Source organism: Parus major, chromosome 14 (assembly GCF_001522545.3).
Source record: "Parus major isolate Abel chromosome 14, Parus_major1.1, whole genome shotgun sequence".
In the NCBI taxonomy this organism is placed as follows: Eukaryota; Metazoa; Chordata; class Aves; order Passeriformes; family Paridae; genus Parus; species Parus major.
Window position 1 is genome coordinate 11,481,423 of NC_031783.1, and position 25,971 is coordinate 11,507,393.

At 42.8% G+C, this 25,971-nt stretch overlaps 1 protein-coding gene across 4 annotated transcripts in view; it reads right to left on the reverse strand.

The window, feature by feature from the left end:
- The window catches only part of MAD1L1 (mitotic arrest deficient 1 like 1), a 346,255-nt gene that overhangs the window by 192,537 nt on the left and 127,747 nt on the right, over positions 1-25,971 (reverse strand). For 3 of the 4 annotated variants that reach the window (XM_015643258.1, XM_015643260.3, XM_015643259.3), the window contains exon 12: positions 13,284-13,424. The exons of the other annotated variant lie outside the window; for it this stretch is intronic. In XM_015643258.1, the coding sequence (XP_015498744.1) occupies positions 13,284-13,424 (141 nt within the window). The remainder of the gene's footprint in view (positions 1-13,283; positions 13,425-25,971) is intronic. 4 annotated transcript variants of the gene reach the window in all.

A 25,971-nucleotide genomic window follows, 5' to 3' on the forward strand; every position in this document is an offset into this window, starting at 1 on the left:
CAAATGCAAGGCAAGCACTTGAAGGGAACAGCAAGGGGTTTTTTTTGTTTTCTCTTGTTATTGCTTAATGGTCTGTTGGGAAGGAGGTGGCTGACAAGGTAGAAGAAATGTGGTAAAAATCTAAACAGAACAAGATGGGGTGGGGGAAGGAGGGATAAGGAGCCATGAAGACATTCCAATGTATGAAATGTGCAAATACCTTTCTGCCTCTGGTTTTCCAGAGGAGTGAAGGATCAGGGATGGGAACAGGGACACAGACAGGGAGCTAGGGATGCTCTGAAAGTCCTCTCACACCCACAACTTGAAGAAGGCTTTTATGTTATCAGTAACTGCAAAGTCAGGCCACCTTGGACTAATTTCTAGTCCTTCCTACATGCCAGATTGAACATATGAAGTGCAGCCATTAAAGAAAAGCACTGCAAGTGTTTCTGCAGCCCTCTTGTGCCAAGAGCCATCCAAAACAGGAGTGGCCTCAAAACTATGAAAGTTAAGCAGCCATCCACATCATAACAAAAGTGAAAATACTCATGTCAATGAACACCAGAGCTGGAGGAATCTCAGTCACACGCAGAGAGGATGAGTTTCTGAAAAGCATTTGCAGGGAAATGTCTAATAAACTACTTTTTAAATATTGAATAATCACTTCTCAAAATAGCTGGAGCTTATTTCACAGCTCTTGTTCCGACTGTCTGCTCACTCTCCTCCTCTCTCCCACAGCTAGTCTGACTGCCCACAACATCCCCAGTCTCCAGCTTTCTGGCATCCTTTTTAATTACTCCTCTTAATCTTATGCTCCTTCTTTTAAGCCTGAAGGAGGCTCTCACAGAATCCAAGGAGCAGAAAACCTTTCTAGTTTCCTTTCCCAAGGAGTCTGACTAGCTTTAAAAACCTTCTCTACTCCTGCAAAGTATTTCTGTGCAACTCCATGGCAGATCTTGCCAGTGAGCAGCTCAGGACCTCCTCAGAGCCTTCTTCTCCATGGGGATGGAGGCCAACCCCAAGCCAGCTCTGCAAGATTTACAGCTTTCTCAAAATTAACTGTTTCCCCCTGTAAGAAGGAGGAGAAGGCTATCAAAATGACCTGAAATCCAAATTTTTAAACTTCAGCAGTTAATATCTTTCCCTACTTAAAAAAACAAAAAGAAAATTTTTGAAAGGGTATGGAAGGGGTACAAGAAAAACCCCTGCAGAGACAGGATCAGAGCAAGTAAAGAACATCCTTGCACTGCACAAGCCTGGTACACATTCTGTGTTTTCCAACCATCAGTTTAATTCTCATTGTAAGATCCTGCAGAAGAGGGCAAAGTGCAGGGTCAATCAAGCCAGGGGCTGAAGCCCTTTGTTTATCCACAGATCTGAGCAGCAGGAACAGAAGGAAATATTGCCATATGTTGCCCCATCAGTGATGCTCAGTTGTGGGCTGAAAGAATCGACCCCAGAGGGAACACTGCAATTTTATCTTACACAAGGTCCACTTGTTTCCCTTGGCCCTTCTGCTGAGGCTGCCAAAGATGCCAGACAAGATGATATTTCTGAGATGTGGGTGCTCATCTTCTCTGAGTGAACCAAACAGCAACTCATTTCAGGAAAGCAATCCAGCAACTCACAATTGTGTCTTGCTCCAGCAAATGCAGCCTGACAAGGCAAAAGATGAAAGTGCCTGATGGTCCCATTAGAAACCTTTGAGTTTCCTTGCCCCTGAATGCCCATTGAGCAGAACTGTGCTACAGAAACATGAGAGATCTCCATTTGGCAGGGGAAGGGAAGAAGTTAGGACATATGCCAAGATAATCTCAGTTATTAACTCCTGCCACAGGTACAGGCTGTGTTGAACTGCTCCTCCATGGCACAGGGGGATGCTCAGGGTGGGAGCTCTGCTCCAGAAGCTCCTGGTGGCAAAGCACCATGGAGCATGACAGAGAGCTCCCCCACATAAATACTCAGGAGTGAAAACTGTCAATACTTGTTTTGTTTAGCTTCTTTTTGTGCGTCAATTTTCTTTCTTCTTAACCTAGAAGATAAGCAGCTACACATTTACCTAGGAGTGCCTGACACCAGGGCAATGCCAGCTCCTTTGTCCCAGGCTGATACATGCCAAAATAGTGACTCAGTCTTGGTGCAAGAGGCCACAGAGGAAGAGCATATAAATGTACATTTGCTGTAGGAGTGGTTGTATTTGTGCCATGCAGCAGCCTCCAGATATTCATGAAGACTTGAGTGTGACCTTTCCTACTCTCGGTCCCCTTTGCTGGTCAGAAAAAGGCATAATCCAAAGAGCAAGTGGAATGTAACAGAAAATAATATCCACAATAACTGCAGTAATGTGTACAGTGTCGATGGGCTGTAGGAATTGGATACAAGCACTGTGGATCTCACCTGGCCTAAATAAAAAGGTGTTCATTATCCTGAAAGGAAATGCCTCTTATGAATGATAAGGTCATGCTGCACTGGGAAGATAAATGTCATTTCTCTATACAGCTGTGATGGTCTCACCTACTGTCTTCAGAAATGAACCTAAACAGCAAAGCAATAAAAAGCCTGTAGAATTAGCCTAGGACATTACTGTTTTGAGAGCGTAAAATCACTCATCTAGAGCACTTTAGACATGCTTTCCTAGGAACACTTATATATGTGTACATGAGTATTTACATTGTGTCCTTTGGGAGCAATAATACACGAAAATAATTAACTGACACTTTGAAACAAGCTTGGATGTGTTTGGTACCATGTACATCGAAAGAATTTGAGATGTGTATTTTATACAGCTGTACACATTCCCAGGAATTAAATCCATCTGCATAGGTAGTTTTGCACTCATCACAGGCACCCCCCCAGGCAGCCTCTGCCAAGCACAATGAGCAGCTCTAAATAAATACCATCCATAATGCCAACAACTCCTCTCTTTTCAGCAGCTCTGCGGGCTGCCATGCTGCAGCTGAGAGACAATTAAATACACTCAGATGATCTTTAAGCACACGGTGCAGAGCAATCCCCTCGGAGCAGGAGCAGCACTGGGGGCCAGGTACCTCCAGCCCAAGCTCTTTGAAGAAGGGGTGTCTGATTTCAGCACTCTGCAAGAGGGGGGCTCCTGCCCCTTCACAGCCACACTTGTGCATGGCAAATAACTGCTGAACATCAGTCACTGCTGGTGTGCTCCCAGCCTGAGGAACAGGGGCTGCCACTGCAGATGTCACTCCTGCTGTCCCTATCACCTTCCTCCATGAAAAAGGTCACAGAAGGCTTCAGAAAGCAGCACCTGATTTTGCTAAGGTGGAACTAGACCCACGGAGGTCAAAGGAGCACATGTTTTATCTGAGTATTTGAGATACCAGGGGGCTGATCTATCCTAAGGCGGCATTTTCACTCAAGAAATGACCTCTTGTAAAATGGAATAAACCAGAAAGTGAAGAACTTTGCCTCCATATGCTAATAAAATTGAGAGTACTCAGAATAGAGTTGCCAAAGGTTATTAGAGATTATTACTAAGCCTGGTAACAACTGGCTTAGTAATAATCTCTGCCACAAAGACCATTGGTTTAGGGTCTCTACCATCAGGTGAGTTCCCAACTGCACAGCCTAGATTTTATAAAAAATACAGAGTTTGTGGGCTCTCAAGAAATACTTCAATAATTAATATAGATACTCATCATTTCTTTGTATATATAAATAATGTACAGTGGTAACCTTTATACAAAGAAGCCTCAAACCCTTTCCCATTAAACATGATATTCTACTTAAAATAACCTCTACAAAGTAATTACTCTGTTCATGTTCTTGGTTTCTGAATATCTCACTGGGCTTTTATACACCATTAATACCATAAGATATAATTTTTCAAGCTTCTTGTTGATTTCCTTTAAAAATCAAAAATATTTAGGTTTAGCAACTTTTCCAGGAATCAGCTTTCCCATGAAAATGAACTGTCTCTACAATTTTCTGAGAAGAAGTCAAGGGGATGCCACAAAAACTCACATTTGTGAGCCTGACGTGTGGAACGCAGGCACAGGAACACAGAACAGATAAAAATCAATGTCTTAAGCCAGGAATCTGTTGTGTTTTTAATGTGGGCTTGAACAGAACTAGAAATCTGAACGTACATCTGTCAAAGCTGCAGCCATTAGAGCCCTTTAAACAAATTGAAAACATAAATCACATCAATATGTCAAATCGATGTGCCATGCATTTCATAGCCATGATATTGTCACCACAGCTGGATTCACTGCACGTGTGTTCTACAGCACTGCCTGTTTTATTAAACAGCATAAATAAAATTCAAAAGAAAAATATTACAACTTGTATTACAGGGAGATCATGGCTTTCTCCACAGCTCTGGACTTTCAGCTTGTTTTGCTGAAAAGCTTTTAGCACCATCAAAGCACATTTGACATTAACACTGATTAAAGCAAATAGATAAATTGCAAAGCCTCAGAGAAAGCAGAATTGTTCCTTACAATTTACCTGGACCACCCCTGGACAGAGGAGATCTATATCAACAGCTTAGTTTTTATTCACAGCATGGTGAGAACTGCTATCAGCTGGGTTTTTCACTTACTCTGCTCCCAGCCTTATCCAAATATTAGTAGGCTGGTCACACTGAAGTGAAAAAGAGAAAAATAAAGAGAGAAATCCAGGCACCTTCCCTTTGAATTCTGTTCAGGTTTTGACTGGTGTGCTCAAATTCATGGCCTTGGCACAAACCTGGCTGAGGAAATGGAGGTGCTGCAGCCTCTGGACAACTCAGGCCATGGTGAAAGGCTGGGTGAACAGATGGGAGCAAACACAACTCAGTGTGGAGAAGTACTAAGGGTGAACAATTATGGATGTTCTGAAACAAAACAACTGCAATTGGCACTTGTGTTTAGGCCCCATTCCACAAACTGCTCAGGCACTACATTTAAACACTCTTTTTAAACTAATTAATTCCCTGAACAAACACCTCTTCTGCTACTTGTAATTAAGGCCAAAATAAACAATCAATGGGCTTCAAAAAGAAAACCAAGACAGTAACTACTGTTGTTCTAACTGCCACAATAACCAAAGTATTAAGCACATTAAAGTGGATCTTATAATCCTTGCAAACTGCAAAGAGCAGGAGTGTTGGGATCCACAAGAACATGGGAACAAGCTTGTGTTGGTGCTGTTTTCTCAAAGCATTTTTTCTGTTTCCATGTTATAACAATTTGGTAACAACATTTGGACAAAACTCTGTAGCTGGACCCCACAGAAATGCAGTGGGCACAACTGTGCTGAGCCTACATAGAGGCCCTACAGGAAACCCTTGGAATCTTTACAGGATGTTTTTCAACAGAAAATAATAATTCAAACTATAATTTGCTCTTACAGGTCACCATCATCATGAATTAAAAATGACACAAAACATTTACAACTACATACTTTAAATCTTAAATTATGCTGTGATTATGCAATTATTCTGAAATGAAGCACTACAAATCACAGAATTTGTATCCAATGATTATAAAAATCAACAAATCTCAACAAGTTCAGAACATCTCAAGACTCCCAGAAAAGAGCTGTTTAATCTCATTAGTACAACTCAAAGCTAAGGAACAGGTAAAATTTCCACGTAAAACATTATCCTGATTTGTAATCTTAGCTTTTACTTTTTTTTTTTTTAGGAGACATTTCTTTCTTTTCTCCCCAAAACTGTTTGGTTTCCATGGGCTGTTAGAGCTGTCATTGACCTGAGAAGATGCCAAAGTAGCAGTTCTAACAAACAGGAGACATTATTGGCCTGAGCCTTAATGACTCACCCAGAGAGCTCAAGAGATGAGAAGCACTGGCCTGAAAGCTCCCCTGGGAAACAACCTTGACAAGCCCAGCTCCTAAGCTGGAGAGAAACTGGTCAGTCCTGGCCAATTCTCCCATTTTCCCAAATTCTCTCATTCCTAAAGAGTCAGGCACCAAAATATTTATCTGGTGGTTGAGCCACATGAACACTTACCACCCACTTCAGGAATCTGTGGGCTGGAAGTGCCCTGGAGGATGTGGCACTGCCTCCCAGGAGATCCCATCACCTCATTCCAGAAAGGAGCCATGTGCCTTGGAAGATGTTAGGAAACTTTAACCATTCCTGCCCAAGGCACAGCAGATGTGTGCCACAGCAGTGACATGGGCTGCAGCTGCACAGTGCACCTAGATCAGAGCAGTGCTATCTCAAATCACCACACTTTCCAGCTTGGAAGAGATTCTTAGAGGTTAAATCTCAAAATTAAACACAGAAACAATAGTCCTAAGGTTGAAGGTTCCTCTAACACTGCAGAAAGCCAAACAATTCTGCAATTGTATAAAGCAACACTAGAAAATGATGCAAGTTCTAGAAGAATTTTCCCAGCAACCTCTCTACTGCCTCCCATTCATCCCTCCACACTGCCTGGAGCAGCAGGCCATGGAGACCAACATAAGACCATGCTTCTACTCTTTCAAAGCCTTCCCTCTGAAAAGCTGGGAACTATCCATTGCCAATCCATTCCCCAAAGATACTTAATTTCCCTTTTTCTGCCTTCTGCCTCAGAGGGAAGAGACATGGCATGGCTGCTCTGCCTGTGCCCCAGTTCAGCCCCTGCTCCCCAGCTGCACCTCGCAGCAGGAGGGGATTTGCACCACCTTGAACAGAAGAAGCTCTTCTAATGCGATGCCTTTGCTGTAGATGGGGCCACTGCTACCACTTCAAACATATTCCTGCTTCCTCCACCTAAAGACATCTAATTGCAGAGCCTGTATCTCTCAGCACAGGCATGCAGGCTCTCCAGTGTAAAGCATTTTAAAGCTCTCAGCATCGCATGAAACGCTCTCCCCTGTTCTATTGTGGTAAATGTGACTCATAACTGCACCTCAGTTATCGGCTCTTTCCAATACATCACTAAGAAAGAACCCAATTTTAAATCTTCTGTAGGAATTTAGACACAGTTCTCATGTTTCCTATAGCCAGGGACATCTGAAGCTAATCCAAATTCTTTAGGTCAAGGTTTTTTTGCACTTTTCATAACATCACCAGAAAAGGCTACAGGAGGATTTGTTCATACCAAGAGCATTTTAAGTGGAGCATTGTTGGGAAGAAGGGAAGTTCTTTCTGTTGCTGGCACCTATCAATCAGCCAGGGCTGAAGGGCTTAGAGCCAGAGTACAGGAGCATCCCCATGTCCTCTAAGCATCGAACCTGGACAGCAGGATGATATCAGCAGGGTCTCACCTAGGCTGGGTTTCCTGCAGGCTTGAAGCACTCAACCAGCCAGAGCCCACCCTGCACTAACACAGGTGATTAGTGATATTAATTACTGCACATGAGAGAGTCAAGACATGACACAGCAAGAGAACAAGGGGCAGAGTGCCACTGACTGCATCTGTACCAGGAGTGTGACTTTCAGCAAGAGGTGATGGCAATGATGATTGTTCATCCCTGTGCTTGCTGCACTTGAAGCACATGAGAGCTGCAGAGCTGGAAAATGCTGGAAAATGCTTTTCTGTCCCCTGCACTTCAATGCACAGCCAAGAGGTAAAAGCCTCCCTGAGGCTGCTGGTGTGTTTGCAGCTTGGGGTATTTTCAGGGGACTTGTCCACAAGCAGCCTTTCATGGGCTGGAGAAGTTGTCTTAGTTAATGATTCACCCTATGCAAGTTGGTGACAGGACATTCTCATTCCTGAGAATGATGGAGTTTGCTTCCAGTCAGCTATGGTCCCTGGAAACTGCTGACTTAAAGCCATTCTTAAACTGTCAGAGCATCCACACACTAAAAATAGCTGCAAAAACCTCCCTGTAATGAAAACAATGCTGGCTTGTGCAGAATATCTCCACTGTAAGGAAGTGCTATGGACTGCTTCTCTTGATCAATTACTGACTTTCAGAACAGATCCAAAATGAGGAATCTCTTAAAAAAAAATTAAGAGTAACTGAGTTTTGAAATCAAGTTTGACCAAACAAAAAGTCTCAGATACACAAAGACAGGATTTGCTGCAGCATCAATTAATTTTAAGAGTCACTGTCCTTCCACAGGGCAGGGACTGTCACCTTTAACAAATCATTAAACCTCTTGGTGACTTGACTTCCTCATTTATATGATGATTATTTGCCAGATATCCAGAAACACAGCCACTGACTGGTGTAAAAGGGAGGGAAGGAAACTAATGACAGTGACTTGATAAGGTGACTCAGGTCTGAAGGAAGATGAAACATGTGAAACAACAGAGAACCCAAGACAGTCCATTTTGCAGAACTGCCAGAGAACACAGGCCTCACCTGCTCTCCTTTAGCAAAGAAAAAACAAATGCAGAGGACCTCAGTGGTTCCTGGGAAGGCTGGAGTCTGCCAAGAGATGCCAAAGCATTTGGGTGCAAAGTGCTATTTCAACAAGGTGTTTGCTTTGTCAGAAGATGATGTTCAGCCCTGTGACTGCTTCAGCAATCAGAGGGAGCTGATGCATGGAGCATCTCAGCACCGTCTCTGGAGAGAGCCTGTTTTCTCCCATGAGCCACAAAAGATGCTACAGTGACAGCAGAAATCTGGGCAAGTGAAACATATGCCATTCTAGAGTGGCAGGAAAGCTCTAGTGATTCTGCTTTGCTCCTTATGGATGTCCAAAGTGAGCAGAGTAATCATCTCACTGCTGCTTAAAAGTTGTCGCTGAGCAAAAAGTTGGATGGCAGCGGAGAGGTAGAGAAAGCAGGCAGGAGAAACCTGAAAATTAAAACAAACTCCTCTGTACGTTGCACAGATGGGAGGAAAAGTCTTTGTAAAGTTCCCACCACCACAGAAGCCCCTTCTGCTGTGTAAAGGAGCAATCTACCTTTGAGGGGGAGAGGAAATGTGGCAAAGGAGCAAGATAAACACAAAGTGTGGATCAAAAAGAAGAAAAAAAAAAAGGCAGAAAAAGTGGGAAATGCTGATGGGGGAAGCTGGGTGAAAGACAAGGAAGAACTGTTAGCTGCTCAAATTAATATTTTAATGCATTCACCGTAAAATTTTAGCACTTTAAGCACTGGGGTGGCTGCTGAATAAACCCCCTTGGAAAGGAGCAGATTGGTGACTTAACACCACAAAACCAGCAAGGTCCAGGTTTCACCATCAGCAGAATCATTGCAGTTATCAGGGGCAGAAAACGTGACAATATTTGGTCAGTGAGTTTTGAGGTCACCAGCAATGCCTGTGATGGAACAAAAACACAGAACATATGGCATTTCATGTGCTGAAACTGTCAGACTCACAATTAACTGATTAGAGTGCATATGGTGCTCACAGACAGGGGGAATCTCTCAACACCGAAGATGCTGGAGACCATTGAAGGTGTCAGCATGAATCTTCCTTGTAAATCTCTCTTCATTAAAGTTTTGTATGGAGCCAGGAGTGTTGTAATAAAATCACTATTAATGCAGTTATATTTATGATTATCTCCCTTTGTGCAGCTGGATTTAACTTTTCAAACACTAAACTCCACATCAAAGCTCTTTCACGGTGGCTGCTGCATGCACAGAGGCTTTTTGTTTTGTCATATTTAGCTAGAAATTACAAGCAATGGGAGCTAAGGTGGTAAAAGTTAACCAAGATTGGCAAGAAAAATATTAATACGACCATTATCAAAACAAAAATTCACTCTGCCACAGAAATAGAGTTACATTTCTGTTAAAGTATTTATAACAGGCTGGCTGGGGACAAACTCATTCCCTTTCCAGTTCCAAAACACACTTTTTAAAAGATGGTGAGTGACACTTCATTAACCACGTAAAATGGGCTGACACAGCCTGCTTGCTTTCCCAGCCACCTTTTCAGATGACATTTTTCTTTGCATCTCTCCATGTTTTACATTCAACACTCCATCAAATGATTCCTTGAACCCCTCCAGCCACATCAGCCCTGTGGAGTAGGGGTGGGCTGGGGGCAGGCAGTTCTGGGGAGGAGAAAGCATCTGCTTGTCCCTGTGTTTGCATGTCCATGCATTACAGATCCAGCTTTTCTCATCCACCATCAGTGAAGGGGGTTTAAAATGTTCCCCATCAGCCTTTCTTTGCCTTACAGTCCTCTGCCCCACCAGGCAGGGAGTGGAGAGGAGAACAGGAGTGGTTCTTCTGCAGCATCACCTCTGAAATGATCTGGGATCAAAGCATCCTGCTGTATCCCAGTTTCTGGAAGGTGCCTGTAATCCAGGTGATGTGTGATGCAGGCAGTGCAGAGCTCCAGCAGCTCTCCTGCCCAGCCCCCTGTGTGTCCTGGCTCCATCCTCCCAGCAGACATCAACCCTTACACAAAGCCCCTTCCAGAGCCTGCACACTCCTCTCATGTTCCCTCTGCTCTTTTAAACAGCTTCCCACTTCCATTTGCACATCCAGCAAAGGATCTACCAGAAACCTCATCTCCTTAATGAGTTAAAACCTGTTGCCTCAGCCCAAAATCCTGCCAGTCCCTCACAGCATCCTCCTCTCTCTAACTGTATTATTTCTATCACTCCATCCTCACCAGAGCTTCCTGACTGCTGCCAAAATGGATGGGGGAATCTTCCTTTCCAGGGATAAGGGAAAAGCTCTGTTAACAACATTCCTCTTTTTCCTCCTCTCTTTTGTCAGAAGTGGTGGTGGTGGTAACAGATTTAGGCAGGCAGAATAAACAAGAAAAAATAAACTATTAAGGGGTTTCTTCTAGGGAGCACAGAAAGATTTTGTTAAATTAAGTAGTTTGTAGCAAAATTTTTTAAAAAAAGAAGAAAGGGGAAAGCACTGTGATAAAAAGCCAGACATGGTTTATGCTGCAAATATTATGATTTATGAACAAAGCTGAAGGGCAGAACCCACAAAATATAATGCAGGAGGATACATTTACCTCAGAGCCTTCAAAGGGCTTTGCTAAAGTCCAGAAGCTCCTGGAGCTTTCCCAGCAGAGATGGAGCACACAGGGACTGTGTCCCACTGTCTGCTGGGTGCCAGAGACCCCTCTGTGGGCATCACTGTGGCTATCCACAGCAGCTCACTGGTGATCTTGATTGTTTTCCACACTTCAACCATGCCAGCCTTCCAAAAAGTGTCAGCCAGGCCTTTTCAGCTCAAATCCATCACTGTTCCTCTCTGCAGCCCCCAGGATCTGTCTGGAATAGCTGTGCAGTGCTTGCTCTGCTGCCACGTGCACGATGCTCCCAGGTGAGCACTCCTGCTTCTCCAGCTCTGTGTGTGCTGCCCTTGCCAGCCCATCCACACCAGAGGCTCCCAGGATGCTCCAACCCTTCTGCCACACTGATTTCAACATGCTCAAGTTCCCTTTTCCTTCCCCCTACAGAGGCTGTTTCTCCCTCAAACATCTCAAACACCTGAGGCTCCAAGGTGCCTCATCCCAGCAGTCTCCTCTGTTTGTGAGCTGAGTCATGCAGGTGTCAACATTTCCAAACCTCATGGGGAGGCTCAGCAGAGCTGGGAGGGTGCAGAGCATCCAGTCAGGAGTTATTAATAGCTGCCATCGACCATCTCAGCAGCTTTGATCTACTGGCAGCTGATTGCAGCTGCTGCTCCTGATGATGAAGCACCAGGGGTCCTGCCTGTACCTCAATTTCCCTCTCCAGTTTTCCGATTTTTACTGGAATGAAACACTTTCCCCCAAAATTTCAAAACAGATGGGATTCAGCAGCCAACACAGCAGCCAGAAAGGCAAACACAATCAAGCTGAAGTGTAAAATTTTACTTTGGGAGGAAAATATCAGGTCGTTGAATCCTGCTTCTAGCAAAGTCTTTGAAAGGCTTAGAGGTTGACATCACACACAACAAACCTCCAGAGAACACAGCTCCTTTCTGAAATTTTCCATGTACTCCTTAATCCATATCCATAAAAATAAACTTAGAATTTGTTCCCTATAAATAATTAAAGGCACAGAACCAAATGGTTCCTACACTCTTCCATGCTTTCATCTGAAGAAGAAAAGATAATTTGCTGTTGCCTGAAGACAACACAGCACACCTGACACATTCAAGGAAACAATTCAGAAAATCTCCCTGCAAAACAACCTAGAGCCACTGTTGGGAACAACTGAGGAGGTAGGATGAAATAGCCACCCCTCCCTTTACGTCAGCATCACCGAATCCTGCTCTGTCTGCTGGGAAGCAATACAGTGGTCAAAAAGACAAAACAGAGAAACATTCTGAGGCAAATGAATTCAGGCAAATTTCCATTTTATCTGGTGTTACCAGCTAACTTCTCTATCAGCTTGCCCAAAACTTTGCAGAATTTGTTTTCAGAGAAACAGCAATGAAATGGATCCATACCAGGACACTGATCTACACCATGTTGTGCTGTTCTAAGGATTTAAAGATCACTGGAGCCAGTGCTGCCTGAAATATGGCCCCATCTCCCAACACAAGAAAAGAGCATTTTTAAAGATTCCAGGAACAAGAGTTTTGTGCAGAGTGAGACAATTCACTCTGTGGCTTGAGGATGAACCCAAGGAGCAATTTCTACCAGTCTATTCCATCTGAGTTATAACATCTAAACCTGCATGATGATGGAATTAGACATGAAGAAAAACTCACATACTTATGACTATTGTAAAGCCTGATATAATAAAAATGCCAAGCTTTAAGATCACAGATTTATTCCAAATATTTCAACTCATGAACACAAAGCCCATTCCACTAAGCACAACAGAAGAAAGGAACAATCCAGCCAATGCAGGTTAATGTTTAGCTCACCACAGTCACATTTCAGATTCCAAATTTTCAGAAAGAGAACTAAGGAGAATATAAGAATTCCTTTAAGAAATACTTCTATCTTTGGACTGAGTGTTTTCTTTCTTAGAGAAAACCTAGTAAAAAACATTTAATAGTGACCAGTATTCTGGGGCTTTTCAGGCCCAATACCAAGAAGTGAAGAATTTACAGCAGACACATACATTACTTCTTCAACATTCATACATTTCTTCAAGTAAAGCTATTGTAAACACAAGTTGTTCACACTGTACAGCAGAGCCTTGATGACACATGTGATAGAATCTCCTCGACTGCACCACAGAGAAGACCCCACACCTGCTACTCCTTCACAACCCTTTCACCACAGGGAGTGGTTGTTCCTCCAGCCATGCAGGGCAGCACAGCACACTCAGCACACCCAAAGATGATTATTCTTGGCTTCTGCCAGCTTCAGCTGCAGAGCAATAACTCGTGGCTCTTACTGATCCTGGAATTTCAGAGTGCGAACATCGCAAATCCGGCTACTGCGAGAGCAGATCCCGTCACCAGGCAACTCAGTTTTATAGGTCTCGACTCCTGCACCCCTGGGGTTAGAGCAGGATGCTTCATTACCTCCAGCTCCGTGTTGTGAGCGTGCAGCTTCTGCACCATGTCCTCGGCCTCGCGCATGCGGCGGCTCAGCTGCGGCGAGTGCTCGGCCGGGGTCAGCTCGCTGTCGTACGACTCCAGGATCGCCCGCATCCCGTCACGCTCCTGCCGGGAACAACAGCAAAACACTCAGGGATACAGCCCCTGACTGCACTCCCTGCAGGAAACAACAGCAAAAACTTTTAGGGATAGAGCCCCTGACCGCGCTCTGAGAGCTTTCCACATCTTTGCCCACTGCTCCTGTACGTGGTAACGCAACTCTGATGGATGTACGCTCGTCGTCTTCATGTCAGCATCAAGGCACAGATGAACACACAGTTCTAATGAAATAAATGCTGCTGCTGTGAAAGCTGAAAAATTACATTGTCTTGTGTCTGTAAAACCCCACACCCTTTGCAGGAAAACAACGTGCAGACACGCTAACAAGCAGATGGCAACAGAAAACAGAGCCTGCCTTCTTCCTGGAGAAACTCTTCTAATTCAACATGGCTGAATGAGTTTCCTCAGCAAAATATTTAGTGTTGTACTTGACATTTTTCCTGCCAGAGCCTCAGCAAAGAAAGAACGGAATTGTCACAACAGAAATGAAACAGATTTGACATCGAACAAAGTGGCTGAGAGCAAATATCCTCAAAATGGTATGTGACTTATCACTTGTTAGATGCTGCAACACTCAGTGCTTGTAACAAACATTTTTTTTCAGAGGTTAATGTCTGGCAGACAGTGCTTGGCTCACTTCTCTATCTACTGGCAATTATAACCAGGCATTTGCAGAAAAAGACAAACAGGAGGATCCTTCTCCCCTCCCTGAGAGCAGCTCCCCAACTGTAAGGCTTGGGCTCAGAGTTAAAAGTAAAACTTTTTGTGTGGGCTCCTGGCTGAAATACTCCTAATGCATTCCCAGCTTCAGAAGCAGCTGATGCCTTGCTCCTAGGCACTGATGGAGAATAAGAATGGGGACAAAAGGAAAATCTGAAGAAGCCAGGTATGTTTAAGGAGGTGACTGATCACACTGCAGTGTGCACACGGGGATTAGCAGCTGATGAAGAGTTCTGATTGCATGGAAGAACCTTGATGCTTGTGAGGCTACAGAACAGGGTCAAAGCAGCACAAAGAACATAAACCTAAAGAGCCAAAACTCTGAGGAAACCTGATAGTGCTGTCCCCCCTTTCACTGCTGAAGTTTGCTACCTCCCCTGCTAATGCAGGAGCACTGTGGACAAAGCAGCTCCTTGCTGGGAATTCTGCCATCACACACAAAGTAATTGCAGAAGATCACTGGGCTGTACAGCTGTGCAGTTCACAGCCAGCCCAGGCCAGTGCAGCTCTTCATAAACCCAGCTCAGCTACTGCAAAGTTTCAGTTGGGAAAAATCAGGAATTGTTGAGGCAGGAAAAAAGGTCTTTGTCCCCACACCCCTATGTGCAAAAGGATAGAGAATTTCCGATAGTGAAGGTGACCACTAACCACCCAGCTCAGCCTGGATACAAAGGTTATCTCCTCCTTCCAAATCTAAAGGTCAAAGACTGAATGTGGACAGCAAGTGTCCATGTGGGAAGAGAAGGAACTTTCAAATTCCAGGTGTGAGAACAAGACTGGGGGCACTGCCAGAGGTACAGTGTGTTCAGAGCACGTCAAGGACTGAAAGGTCAGCCAAGATAGCTGGGTTGGTCAGCAGCTAAAAGGACCCCAAGACTGAAGGACAGCCTGGGGCTACACAAAGTGAGTTAATAAAATTATAAAGAAAAACAGGTTTTAACATAAATAGTACCAGCAACTATTACGTGCTCCTAGCCCAGATTTGACTGAAGAGAAATATTTTCCCAGGGAAACAGTTAAGAAGTGATCATCTGACAGACATGTGCAAGGAAGTACTTCCAGGTTACTGAAAAAGAAGAAAACACAAATACAGTCACACCTGCCTTGTAATGAACTTGTTTAGCAGAAAAGCAGCAGGACAGGATCCCTCCATCCTCCTCTTCCCCCTCCAGTACCCACAGACATCACACCCAGTCTGCCCAGTGCACTCTTCATAAGGCAAACTGCTTTGCTCAGATGAATTCCATTCCCCATTTACAGCCAAATCACTTTCTAGAGCACAGAGAGAACATAATGACAGCATTTAGTGAAGGTATTGGTTTGAGCTTTGCATGTTGTTGCAATGAGATTTGCAATTACAGCATCCTCTCTCCTTCTCTGCACTCTGAGATGCTCTGCTGTGCTAATTTTTCTCCTAAGCATCCTTCATCTGTGTGATCATTTACCACTGCTATGTTCTCTCCATTGCAGCAGAGGCAGTCCCAAAATCCTTGGTGTTTTTTTCCAAACCAAACAGGACTCCTGGCAACTCCCATTAACACTTGGCTTCCAATTAACTGCTGAATATGAGGTCATTTGAGTCATCCCCATCAAGATCCCAGCAGCTCCCTGGTCTACAAGGAGGACAAACTTCAGCTTTCATGTGAGCATGGGAAAACTGCATGGGAGCATGACCAACCCTACAGGCTGTCTTTCCCCTAAAATCAACTACAGCCCTTGCCCTTCAAACCATCTCTCTAAAACAAAGTAAACTGCTCAAGAAAAAAAAAAATCACACATGGTGAACCCAGCAGAAGCTGTATTGGAAAAAAAAAAAAAGGTTCTGAAAAGCTGAACTAAAGGGTGGCACAATTAAGCACTTGATCCTGGAGTTTACTTATCTTCTTTAATTATTTCTAAATATTAATACTGTTAGTGAAATCAATTCTCAGCTTCCAACAAGTGGTCCCCAGCTCCATTTCTTCAATTTCTCCCCATCAAGAGCACTTACTGAAAGCTTTTCCCTTCCTCCTAAAGATCTTGTTAGTTTGGCAGGAAACACAAGTTCTTGTTGAGAAGTCCTCTGTCTAAAAAGATTCTCTGAAATGTAATCCTAATTTAGTAATTACTGCAGTATTTCCTCATTCTTCACAACCCATCAAAACCCTCCCCAGGCACTTCCAGATGCCCTTTCTAACCTTATTCTAATACAGCTGCTTTGCTGCTTCCTATCTGGAGAGTAGTCATCAGAATTACTAAAAAGCAGTTCCTCTGGGAATTTCCAAAATTTACCCAGCACAGGGTAAATCTCTGCTAACTCACCATTGCCCTACCCTGGCACAATTCCAGGTGATCTTTACCTTAACCAGTTTTAGATCAACACCTGAACAGAAATGCCGCTCATTCCAAACATGCCCTAAATGCAGAATAATAATTTGGATGTTCATTACAAACCTAGGAAATTAATGCCCTACAGCAAACCCTGGTGCTGCAGCTTGCAGCTGTGTTTGAGGAGACATAAGTTTGAAAAAGAGGAAGGATAGTGATTTTTTCAAAGGTTGAACAGTTTCCCTTCCTTCTGCCAGCACCAGCCCATTCATCAAATAAATATTCCTCCCACTATTGCATAAGTAACTAAGAAGAAAACACATTTTATAATTTTAACCAGAAACTAGAGCTAATCCCTTGAAAATGTGCTATGGGAAAGAACAGGATGGCACCTCTGCAAAATGCCAGCCCTAAGATGAAGCTTCTCCCCAGTCCTCCCACCAGCTGCTCTGCTCTCTCTGTGTAAAACCAAAACTTGACCTGACTGACAAGAAGCTTGAAGCTCAAAGAAAATCCCTTTCTGCAGCATTCACACCCCAGAGTGGTTTAGAAACAGCAGGAACAGAAGTGGGTTCCTCCAGGATTTTGGGTTAATTTTAGGGAAAGACCTGAGAAGGGCTCACATGAGCATCATCATCATCATCCTCACTGCAACCATCACCCCCCAGGTCACTGCAGCACTGCACATCACAACACAGCCACAGACACCTCACTCTGAGCAGCACCAGAGCCACTCCAGCCTGGGTGTGGGGAGCAATTGAAGAGTAAAACATAGCAAAAAAACCCATAAAAAGGTGTCTGACCCTACATACATACATCTGAGTTCAGGCCCTTCCTCTGCTGCTGCTTGTTAGCCCCTCTTCAAACACACACACAACCCCATTCACCACAGACTTTCTAATTAGTTGAAGAAAAGGAAAATCAATAAGAAAGAAATTAAAGTTACAAATCTAACTGAAGTCAGTCACACACCCAGGGAAAATGTGTTCCTGGGGTAAAGTTTATCTAGTGTCATAATTTTATTGAAATCCTATATCTTCCTATTGACTTTTATCGTTTCAAGCTGGATGCCAGAGTTATCATTATTAGAGTCTCAGGGTTGCTCGCAGGCCTGAGGTTTGAGGTGGCTTTTTTATTTTTTTTCCTTTTATAAACAAGCTGTAATTGTCTGGTTTATTGATCAATAAATCTTTCAACTGCCTCTCTTCACCCCGCTTCTGTTCTGGTGAGTCTCCTGCACCGTTCTGTGCAAGAAAATATAGGGTTGTTGTTTTTTAAAGAACAGATTGCTTTGTCATTAGCAATGAGAGAGCAGGAATTGTGCTGGTCAGGTCCAATAATGGCTTTTTAATGACAGATTCTAGTCACAGTAAAATCTGCTTTATTTCCACACGAGTGAACTCTGACTATTAATCCACAACCCAACGGCACAGCTCGCTTGCTCTCTCACTTGTGCACGGGTTAGAGCCTGGCAGAGGAGACAGACTCTGTGCAATGGAATCAGAATATTTCCCACTTGGTGCTTCTTTTGATGGCACAGAAATATTCCAAGTATTACATCAGCTTTTTGTTTAATTAATGATAATTTTGGGGGAATGTTAACAGGCTGCTTCATTATCAGAAATCAGTGACAAGATTTCTTCCCCCTCCTCTTCATCTTCAGACTCCTAAATCCAAATTAGTTGTAATAAGGGAAAATTTCAAGACTGAAGAAAGATATGGAGCTTCAACATCAAACAGATGCTATTTGCAATCAGGTATAATTTAGCTAACTATTTCTCGTAAAAACACCAATAAAAGAGAGAGATGACTGTGTAACAGATCTGGGCTTTCTTGCTTTAAACTCATATATAGAAGGGAGATCGTATGTGGGGCTTGACCAGATGTTAAACATTAAAATTAGCAGTGTGAGGCACAGGAATATAAGCCAAAATGTGGTTAGAAATAACTGAAGAATACTTAAATATATTAGACTGTGTCAGGACCTACTGATAAATATATGCTTAGGTTACTTGGTAAAATTAATCACATTAGCCTCTGGTCCATGAGCAACTACCTTTGAGGAACTCAGAAATGGCAAGACAGCAACTGAAAATAGGACAGAGGAACAGACCCAACCTTTTAAGAGAAGGACAGATGAGAAGATACGGATTCTGGCAATTATAAATCGCTTCAATATTTTGGTATCTCATAAAATACTTGAAAAAATATTAACAATCAAATTGCAAGCAGCTAGAGAAGAATTAGGGACAAGAAACAATCAACTGAGCCTTAATATGAATAATATGAAAACAGTCTAATTTCCTTCTTTGACAGGTAAATTGTCTACTGAATAAAGACAAATAATAAATGTGATAAATCTTAACTGCAGTAATGTGTTTATCAAAGAGGAGAATTACAATTCAAGAACATCTCTGTAATTTGGAGGAATGAGTTTGTATCAGGGTGATGAAACAAAGCACAGAGCCCTGGGTGCTGTGTGGCAGCAGAGCCAGCACCAACAGGCTGCAGCAGGAGTGGGAATCTGCCCCTTGCCAGGGCTGCCTGTGTGCACCTTCCTGATGGGAAACACCTGCAGCCCTCTTCAGCTCCACAGGAGATGCCCTGCACCCCACAGAAAAGCATTAAGCAGGGAATGGGAGCAGGGATGCTGACAATTAACAGTCTGAGGGCTGTTAAGCCTGACTTTGGAAGTAAGGCTGGGTTCAAATCCCATTGCCTTGTGGAAAATTTAGGGGGAAAAGCAACAACCAAGCACAGCAAGACCCAGGAAGCACCAGGGACAGCAGGGACTAAAGACACATTGGGTCAGAATTTGTTCGTATGGGAGCCACATCTCCCTCTTGGAGCACTGTTAATTAGGCACAGGAGCTAATGAACTCTCCCAGAACAAAAACCCCAAGAGCTCTCAGCCAAATAAAACCAGCAAAAGTTAAATTACCAGAAACTTCTCAACCTCTCCTTGCCTTCAGCAGCATCTATGAACACCAGAGGGCAAATGGTTCCCCTTCCTCTTACCACTCTCATCTTCTTTACAAATCATCTTTAAGCCAAAATTTTCTACTCCCAAGCCTACAAATAGCTTCCTTCTCAGCTGCAGCCATTTCCCAACACTTCTCTCCGTGGCTGACCTATTTTCACATTACTTTGCAAATCAGAACTGACTGCAGACACATATGTATACACACACCATTGACTTTCTACTCAAGACCTCAATTAAAACACCATTTACAAAAAAAAAGCCCGTTAACTTCATAAAAATAAAAACATCCAGCAGATTTCACTATCCTTGCACTGACAAGACCATTAGGAAACATTTTTTTAAAATATCTTTAATTCTCAAATGTGCCTGTCTATATATATCAAGCCTCTGCTTGTGTTTTTGCCCCTCAAGCCAATATAAAGCTACTGCAGGAATCTAAAGATGGATTTAACCTACAAAGAAGCCTTTCAGATGTGCTGTGCCCTACAACTAAGGCTTCTCCAAGAAAAATAAAATATTTGTTGTTCTGAAGTCCAAATACCTCCATGCACACCTAACAGGAACAGGTGGGGAGAGGTCAGAAAGGCTGATGGACATAACCACAGGCACACAGCAAAACAGGAGTCCCTGTCTGTCCCATCCTCTCTCTGCAAGGCATGGTTTTCATCTGCTTTCTCTCCTAACAGAGCCATTTTCCTCCTAAGAAAGTCAGGTTATCATTCAGGCTGAATTCAACTTTCTTCCCAAGCTTGGAAGTCTGGAGAAAGCAACTACCCAGGGAAACTGTGGTGGGAAGAGGACACTACCAGGCAGAGAGCACAGGAGAGATGATCAAAAACTCATTTCAGGTGCCAGAACAAGGCATTCAGAGACACTCCTAGCTTCTCAACCACCCATTCTTAAATTTTGGAGAAACTGTAATCCGATTGCTTTTCTGGCCAATGTTCAGCTGGCAGCTTTAAACGTGCTCCTACAAATACCTGTGTATATCTTACATGCTCTTGTATTCCCTAGGTTTTCCTCCTGATTAATAGTCCTCCCTTTCTAACTCTTGTCCCTCTCCTCCAACACTTCTCTGCAGAGAGCTCAGCTTGCCTTCTATCCTGGCAATGAACCAGAGCAAATAAATCCACTGTAACTCTTTTAATCCGTCTGATAAATCTGCTGCTTTACTATCTTCTGGAAAATTGTGCATGGTCTCTGAAAGCCCCATTTTGCTTATAGCACGTCCATATGCCAGCTGACAAGCAATCATACAACTGACACTGCAACAAATTAAATATTATCTGACTAAAATACCCCTGGGGTCCTCTTGCTTCACAGTGAGTTTAACATGTTTAGTTATGTTTCTTAGCCTCCTGCTGCTGTGAAATAATTTTATTATTTTTTTTCTCCATTTAGCTCCCCTCTACCGGAACACTCACCGCTGCCTGTCTCCAGAGTGAGCCTGTTTTTCTGTCTCAGTGTTTGGCATTTCTTCATTCCATAAAAAAAACACCTCTTTTTCCTGTCATTTCTCACAGTCCCACTGCTCAGGCAGTGGCAATCTTGTGCCTTGTTCACCTGCCTCAGCACAGGGTCACTCCCCATCTGACATCAGTATCTGACACCATGTGCATGGTTCATGTGTGAAAAACAGTCATTTCTTTAAAATAAAACACCCAAAACCTCCTCAAGATCCCTTCTTCATTCTAACCACTAGAATACCATCACTGCCAGAGGGAATGCATGCAGCTGACAAGGGAATGGAGTCATCCTTACTGGCAATACAAAATTAATGTTACCTATTAAAAAAAGAAACAACCAAAATCCAAACAGCAACACCACCACCCTAAAAATAAGCAAAAAAGAAAGTTTTTGTGGCAGTACATGAGATTTTTATGCTGCCAGTCTCTGCAGTGTATAAAAATTCATCCCTGTGTTCATTCCTTACACTCGTATTTCTTTTTCCTCCTGTCTGTCTACTAAGTAACCCAGATATTGGCCTCAAACTCTTAACTGCAGTTTTAACCACTTAAATATCATTAACTCGGGAGAAAAGTAAACTGAACTGTGCTCAAAGGCAGTGCAGTTATCTCTGCATGAATAAAGGAGGAATGGCCCCACCACCTGGGCTCTGCTCCTGGGGTATTCGGGCTAGGACAGAACTCAAGCAGGAGGTCAGAGCTCTCACATCACATTTTGAGGGGACAAAAAAATCAAAAAACCAGACATGAGTTCATCCAATCCAACACAGCACATTCCATTGAACTCCAAAGTAATTCCTTGATCCCCTCATGACATGTCAACAACTCCAGAAATATGCCAGCTGTGGCTTTTTGAAGAAGGCAAAGAAAAAGGGATTTTAGGTGATGCCTCAGAATATACATCACCTGACTGATTTATTAGAAGATATTAATAATTTCCCATACTTTACTTAATTCATAAAACATTCCCTCTACTGCCTCCAGGGTATAAAAGATCAGTGATTCCAATAAAAGTTTCACAAATTATACATCAAGTTATCTCCCAGGTCACCCATAGCACACCTGCATTATCTTTATAAAGGACTCTCAGGGCAGAGGGGACACAGCCCTTGGCCCTTGCAGCCCAGCAGTTCCTCCTTCAGGGAGGGAAGACTGGACTGAGACTGAAATCTGAAATGGGTGCACATTCCACATTACATAAAGCACCTATAAAGAAAAAGAACACCCAAGTATATTCTTCTTGAAAATAATAATAACCATAAAGGGTCATTTCACACCCAAACCATGCTCCCAACAATAAGACTGAGCCAGATTATTTAATTACACCCAGTGATTTATCCAGGGCAAAGCAATGACAAGCCTTTACTTTGAACTAAAATTCTATGTTTTCCTTGGATGAGGTCAAAATACTCATTTTACATTATATACATTTCACATTACCTACATGATGAGGGTTCCATGTTTTAACTTGTATCCTTTGAAGATATGAAAGATCATTTTAACACTTCAGTCTTATAAAAGATGGAAACTGCACCAAGCAGCACCTCCTTGGCTGTTTTTAGGATCAGTTTATTCTCTCACCCAACACCCACAGAATGTGCTTCATTAGCTTAATCAGGAGCCACCTTCAGAGTTTGCTCTCAGGCAGCAAGTGAGCACCACAAAGCTGGGCTGACATTTAACCCTGTGACCTGCACTTCTGAAAGAGTTTCCTGCATTTGAAAAGGAAAATGTGTCACCTCAGTGCTCGGGACTGCAGCTTCTGAACAGAGAGGTTTGCCAGATGCTGGCCCTCGAATCCCATATAAACCTCAGGGCAGGGGAAGAGGAACCCATAACCCTCTGTGCCTGGGATCCTGCTCCTCTTGAGACCCTGACATGGTGAAGAACAAAATTATGTCCAAGAAACAGCTTCCACTGAAAGACCACTTCGGGCAGGTACTTAACCAAAATTCCAGTTGCACCTTCACCTTGGGCTTCCCAACTCCGGAAAAATGACATTGAATAAAAATATTTGAAAAACAACCTCTCATTGACAACTCCTCTGGACAGCTTTATTGATCATATAAATATCCAGTCCTTCTGAACACTGAGAAACTCCTGACTTTGCCAGTTTTCTGGTGAAAATTAATCCCATTGCTTTTTTTTCACTGCTTGAAAATGCATTTTCTTTTATCAAGTTTTAATTTGCCACCTTTCAGCTCCATTGAACATCTTTGTTGTTGCCTTGCACAGACAGGGAAAACAACTCCCAAACAACTTCTCTAAACCATTCATTCATTAGATTCTGTGCTTTCAAATTGTCAACTCTTCTTCAACTACTTTTTAAAGTCGACAAGTCCAATTTTCCAGCGTAACTGCTTTCCCAGTCTTTCACACTCTCATCACCCATGTCTGACTGCTGCTCTCATTCTGCTGCATCTTTGCCTGAGCTGGGTTGATGAGGAATAAGAGAAACAGAAGACACAAAGTCCTGGGTCTCTTCAGCACCTCTCTGTAACAGGTACATCCTCCCCACTCCTGGCTCAGAGAACAGGACAAGATGTTCTCCCAAAAGCTGCTGAGCCAGAGGATGACAAAAAATCAGCAGGTGAATCTCCTCAGTAACCCCCCTCAAACACAGCAGCAGAGAACACCAGAGAAGAGGATGTATCTCTACACCTGCTCAGAACCTCTCCAGTTCTTGTGCCAACAGCCCACATGTACAAGTTTCCTTAAATTTAAACATTTCAGAACTGAAATTTTTACTTCAAAATAGCCAACTAGTTAGTAAAGCTAATTTTAACACTAGCTGCCACTCAGTGAACACCTTCCCTTCAGTATCACGAGACACTGCAAAATTAATTCACTGACAAAATGACATTGCTTTCTTTTCTCTCTCTCCACTGTCTCTGCAATATTAAGTCAACAAAATATTTCCTCAAAACTGCATTGACATCAAGAATGTTATGCTCACACCATTAGACAAAATGTGAAGCACTGAAGTCGTGCTTCATTAAAAACAAGTGGAAAAATCAGTTTGCTAGAAGAAAAACATTATTTAGGAAAGATATTCATTATACACATCTGAAAACCAATTATGATTAAATGTATGAGACAGAAACATTCATCATCCTTTTAATTAATATTTGACCACAATATTTGCATTTTCAACAAAACCACATTTCAGTAAAGAACAGAAACACAGTATCAAAAAATCTCCTTTGGTTTGTTTTCTTAGTAATAAGCTGCCACATTTTGGAGAATGGAACAGACCATCAGCTTTTCTACTTCTGGGCACAACTTCAAAGTGCACAGAATATGATACAATCACAGAAATAACTGGCTAACAAAAGACAGAGGGAAAAAAGTTCCTCCCTGACACAGAAAAAGCTGGTCAATAGCAAACAGTTAATGATGATTATCCTACTTCTGCACATCCACAAAGAACTTTCTGAACAATTTTAAGGGACATTAGTTCAATTTTCACCTTTGCTTTATTCCACCTAGCAGAAACACAATCCAAAGGATGCCCAACCCACCACGGACAGAATTACAGAATTTGGAGTTTGCAATCAAGTCTTCAAGAAAACAAAAAGGTGAGAACAGACTATTTTGCACTGCAATATTTAAGCCCACAACACTCAATGCTAAATTTGTCCCATCTCTGGAAAAAGTCCATTGTCATACGTCAGGAAACACTATCAGAACTTTTTTTTCTCATTCTAAAGTAAGTTAAAAGTTTAAAACAAAGTCATATATCTGATGCTATATTTGGTTCTTCTGCTTCCATTTGGAAAATACCATTATACTATTTAATAAAGTGCTTTTCAATAAACCTGGCATACTCCTGACTTAGTACAATCTTTCTCAAATACACCTTTATCTTACCAGCCAGTGCTGTAGGAGATGATGCCATTTTCAATGGACTCTATTATCAGCACTAGGCAGACTCAGACTTGCACAACAGTTGAGGTTTGAAAGCTGCTCAAGAAGATATTGTTCTCCCCAACCTCCCCAGCTCTCCTGGTTTCCCCTTCTCTCCAGGACCACATTCCATGGAATTCTTCCAGGCAGGTTCATGAACAGATCAGACTCCCCTCTCCAGAAGACCAGGGCTGTGATCCTGCCATTGGCCTTGTTTCCTTCTCTCAGGAGTCACTTTCAATTATTTAACAGCATCCTTAACATCCACCTTAGGCTGTTTAAAAACCCCTCCACAATCAACATAAAATCACCTGGAATCCACAAGCACAAAAAAAAGGTTGGTAAAAGGTAACAGGAACAAATCACACAGCTGGAACTTCTGACCACCTGACAATCCCCCCCTCTCAACTTATTCCAAAAAGCTGTTCCTATTTCATTTGCAGCTATTACTTTTTAGACTTGTCCTTATTATTTCACCTCCAATAAAAACATCTGTGAGCTTTACCATGTTCAAAGACAGCAGGACAACTGCATTGTTTTTGTCAGTGCAGTCCCAGAGATGCTGGCCACAGTTATTAATTTTCTTCAGCTTGTTGAGGGTAAAGAAGCACCCAAAAAGCAGCAAGTGATAAGTTTCTTCCTGTCTCCCTGTGCACAGCAAGGATGCTAAATGCACACACAAAATCAACAAGCAAGGTTATGCAGAAGAATCTCTGCTCCAAATACCTGCCTCAAGTCCATGGGAGAAGTAGTACAAATTTTACAGCAGATGTCAAATCTTTTCAACTTTTTCTCTGAATCAAATTAGCTGCTAATGAAACAGTTTATGATTAATACTCACTTGAGTCAAGAAGAAAATTAGGGGAAAAGCTATCAGTTCAGAACACGAGCGAATCACATCGGCTCCAGATATACATAATGGAAGAGTATACACAAAGAAAATACTACAGCTGTATCTTTAGAAGTCTTCACTTTCTGAACAGGCTGTCAAAACAGTGTGATCACCACGTAAGATCCTCCAGTGGCACTTCTGTGACAGGAGGAAGAAGGTACAAGCAACTGATGTACCTGTGAAGTACAGCTGGACCTTCTGATGATGGATCTTCTGATGGTCTCAACACCTGCAGCCTCACAAAGGTTTGTACCTCACTGACCTCCTCCACAGAGCTCC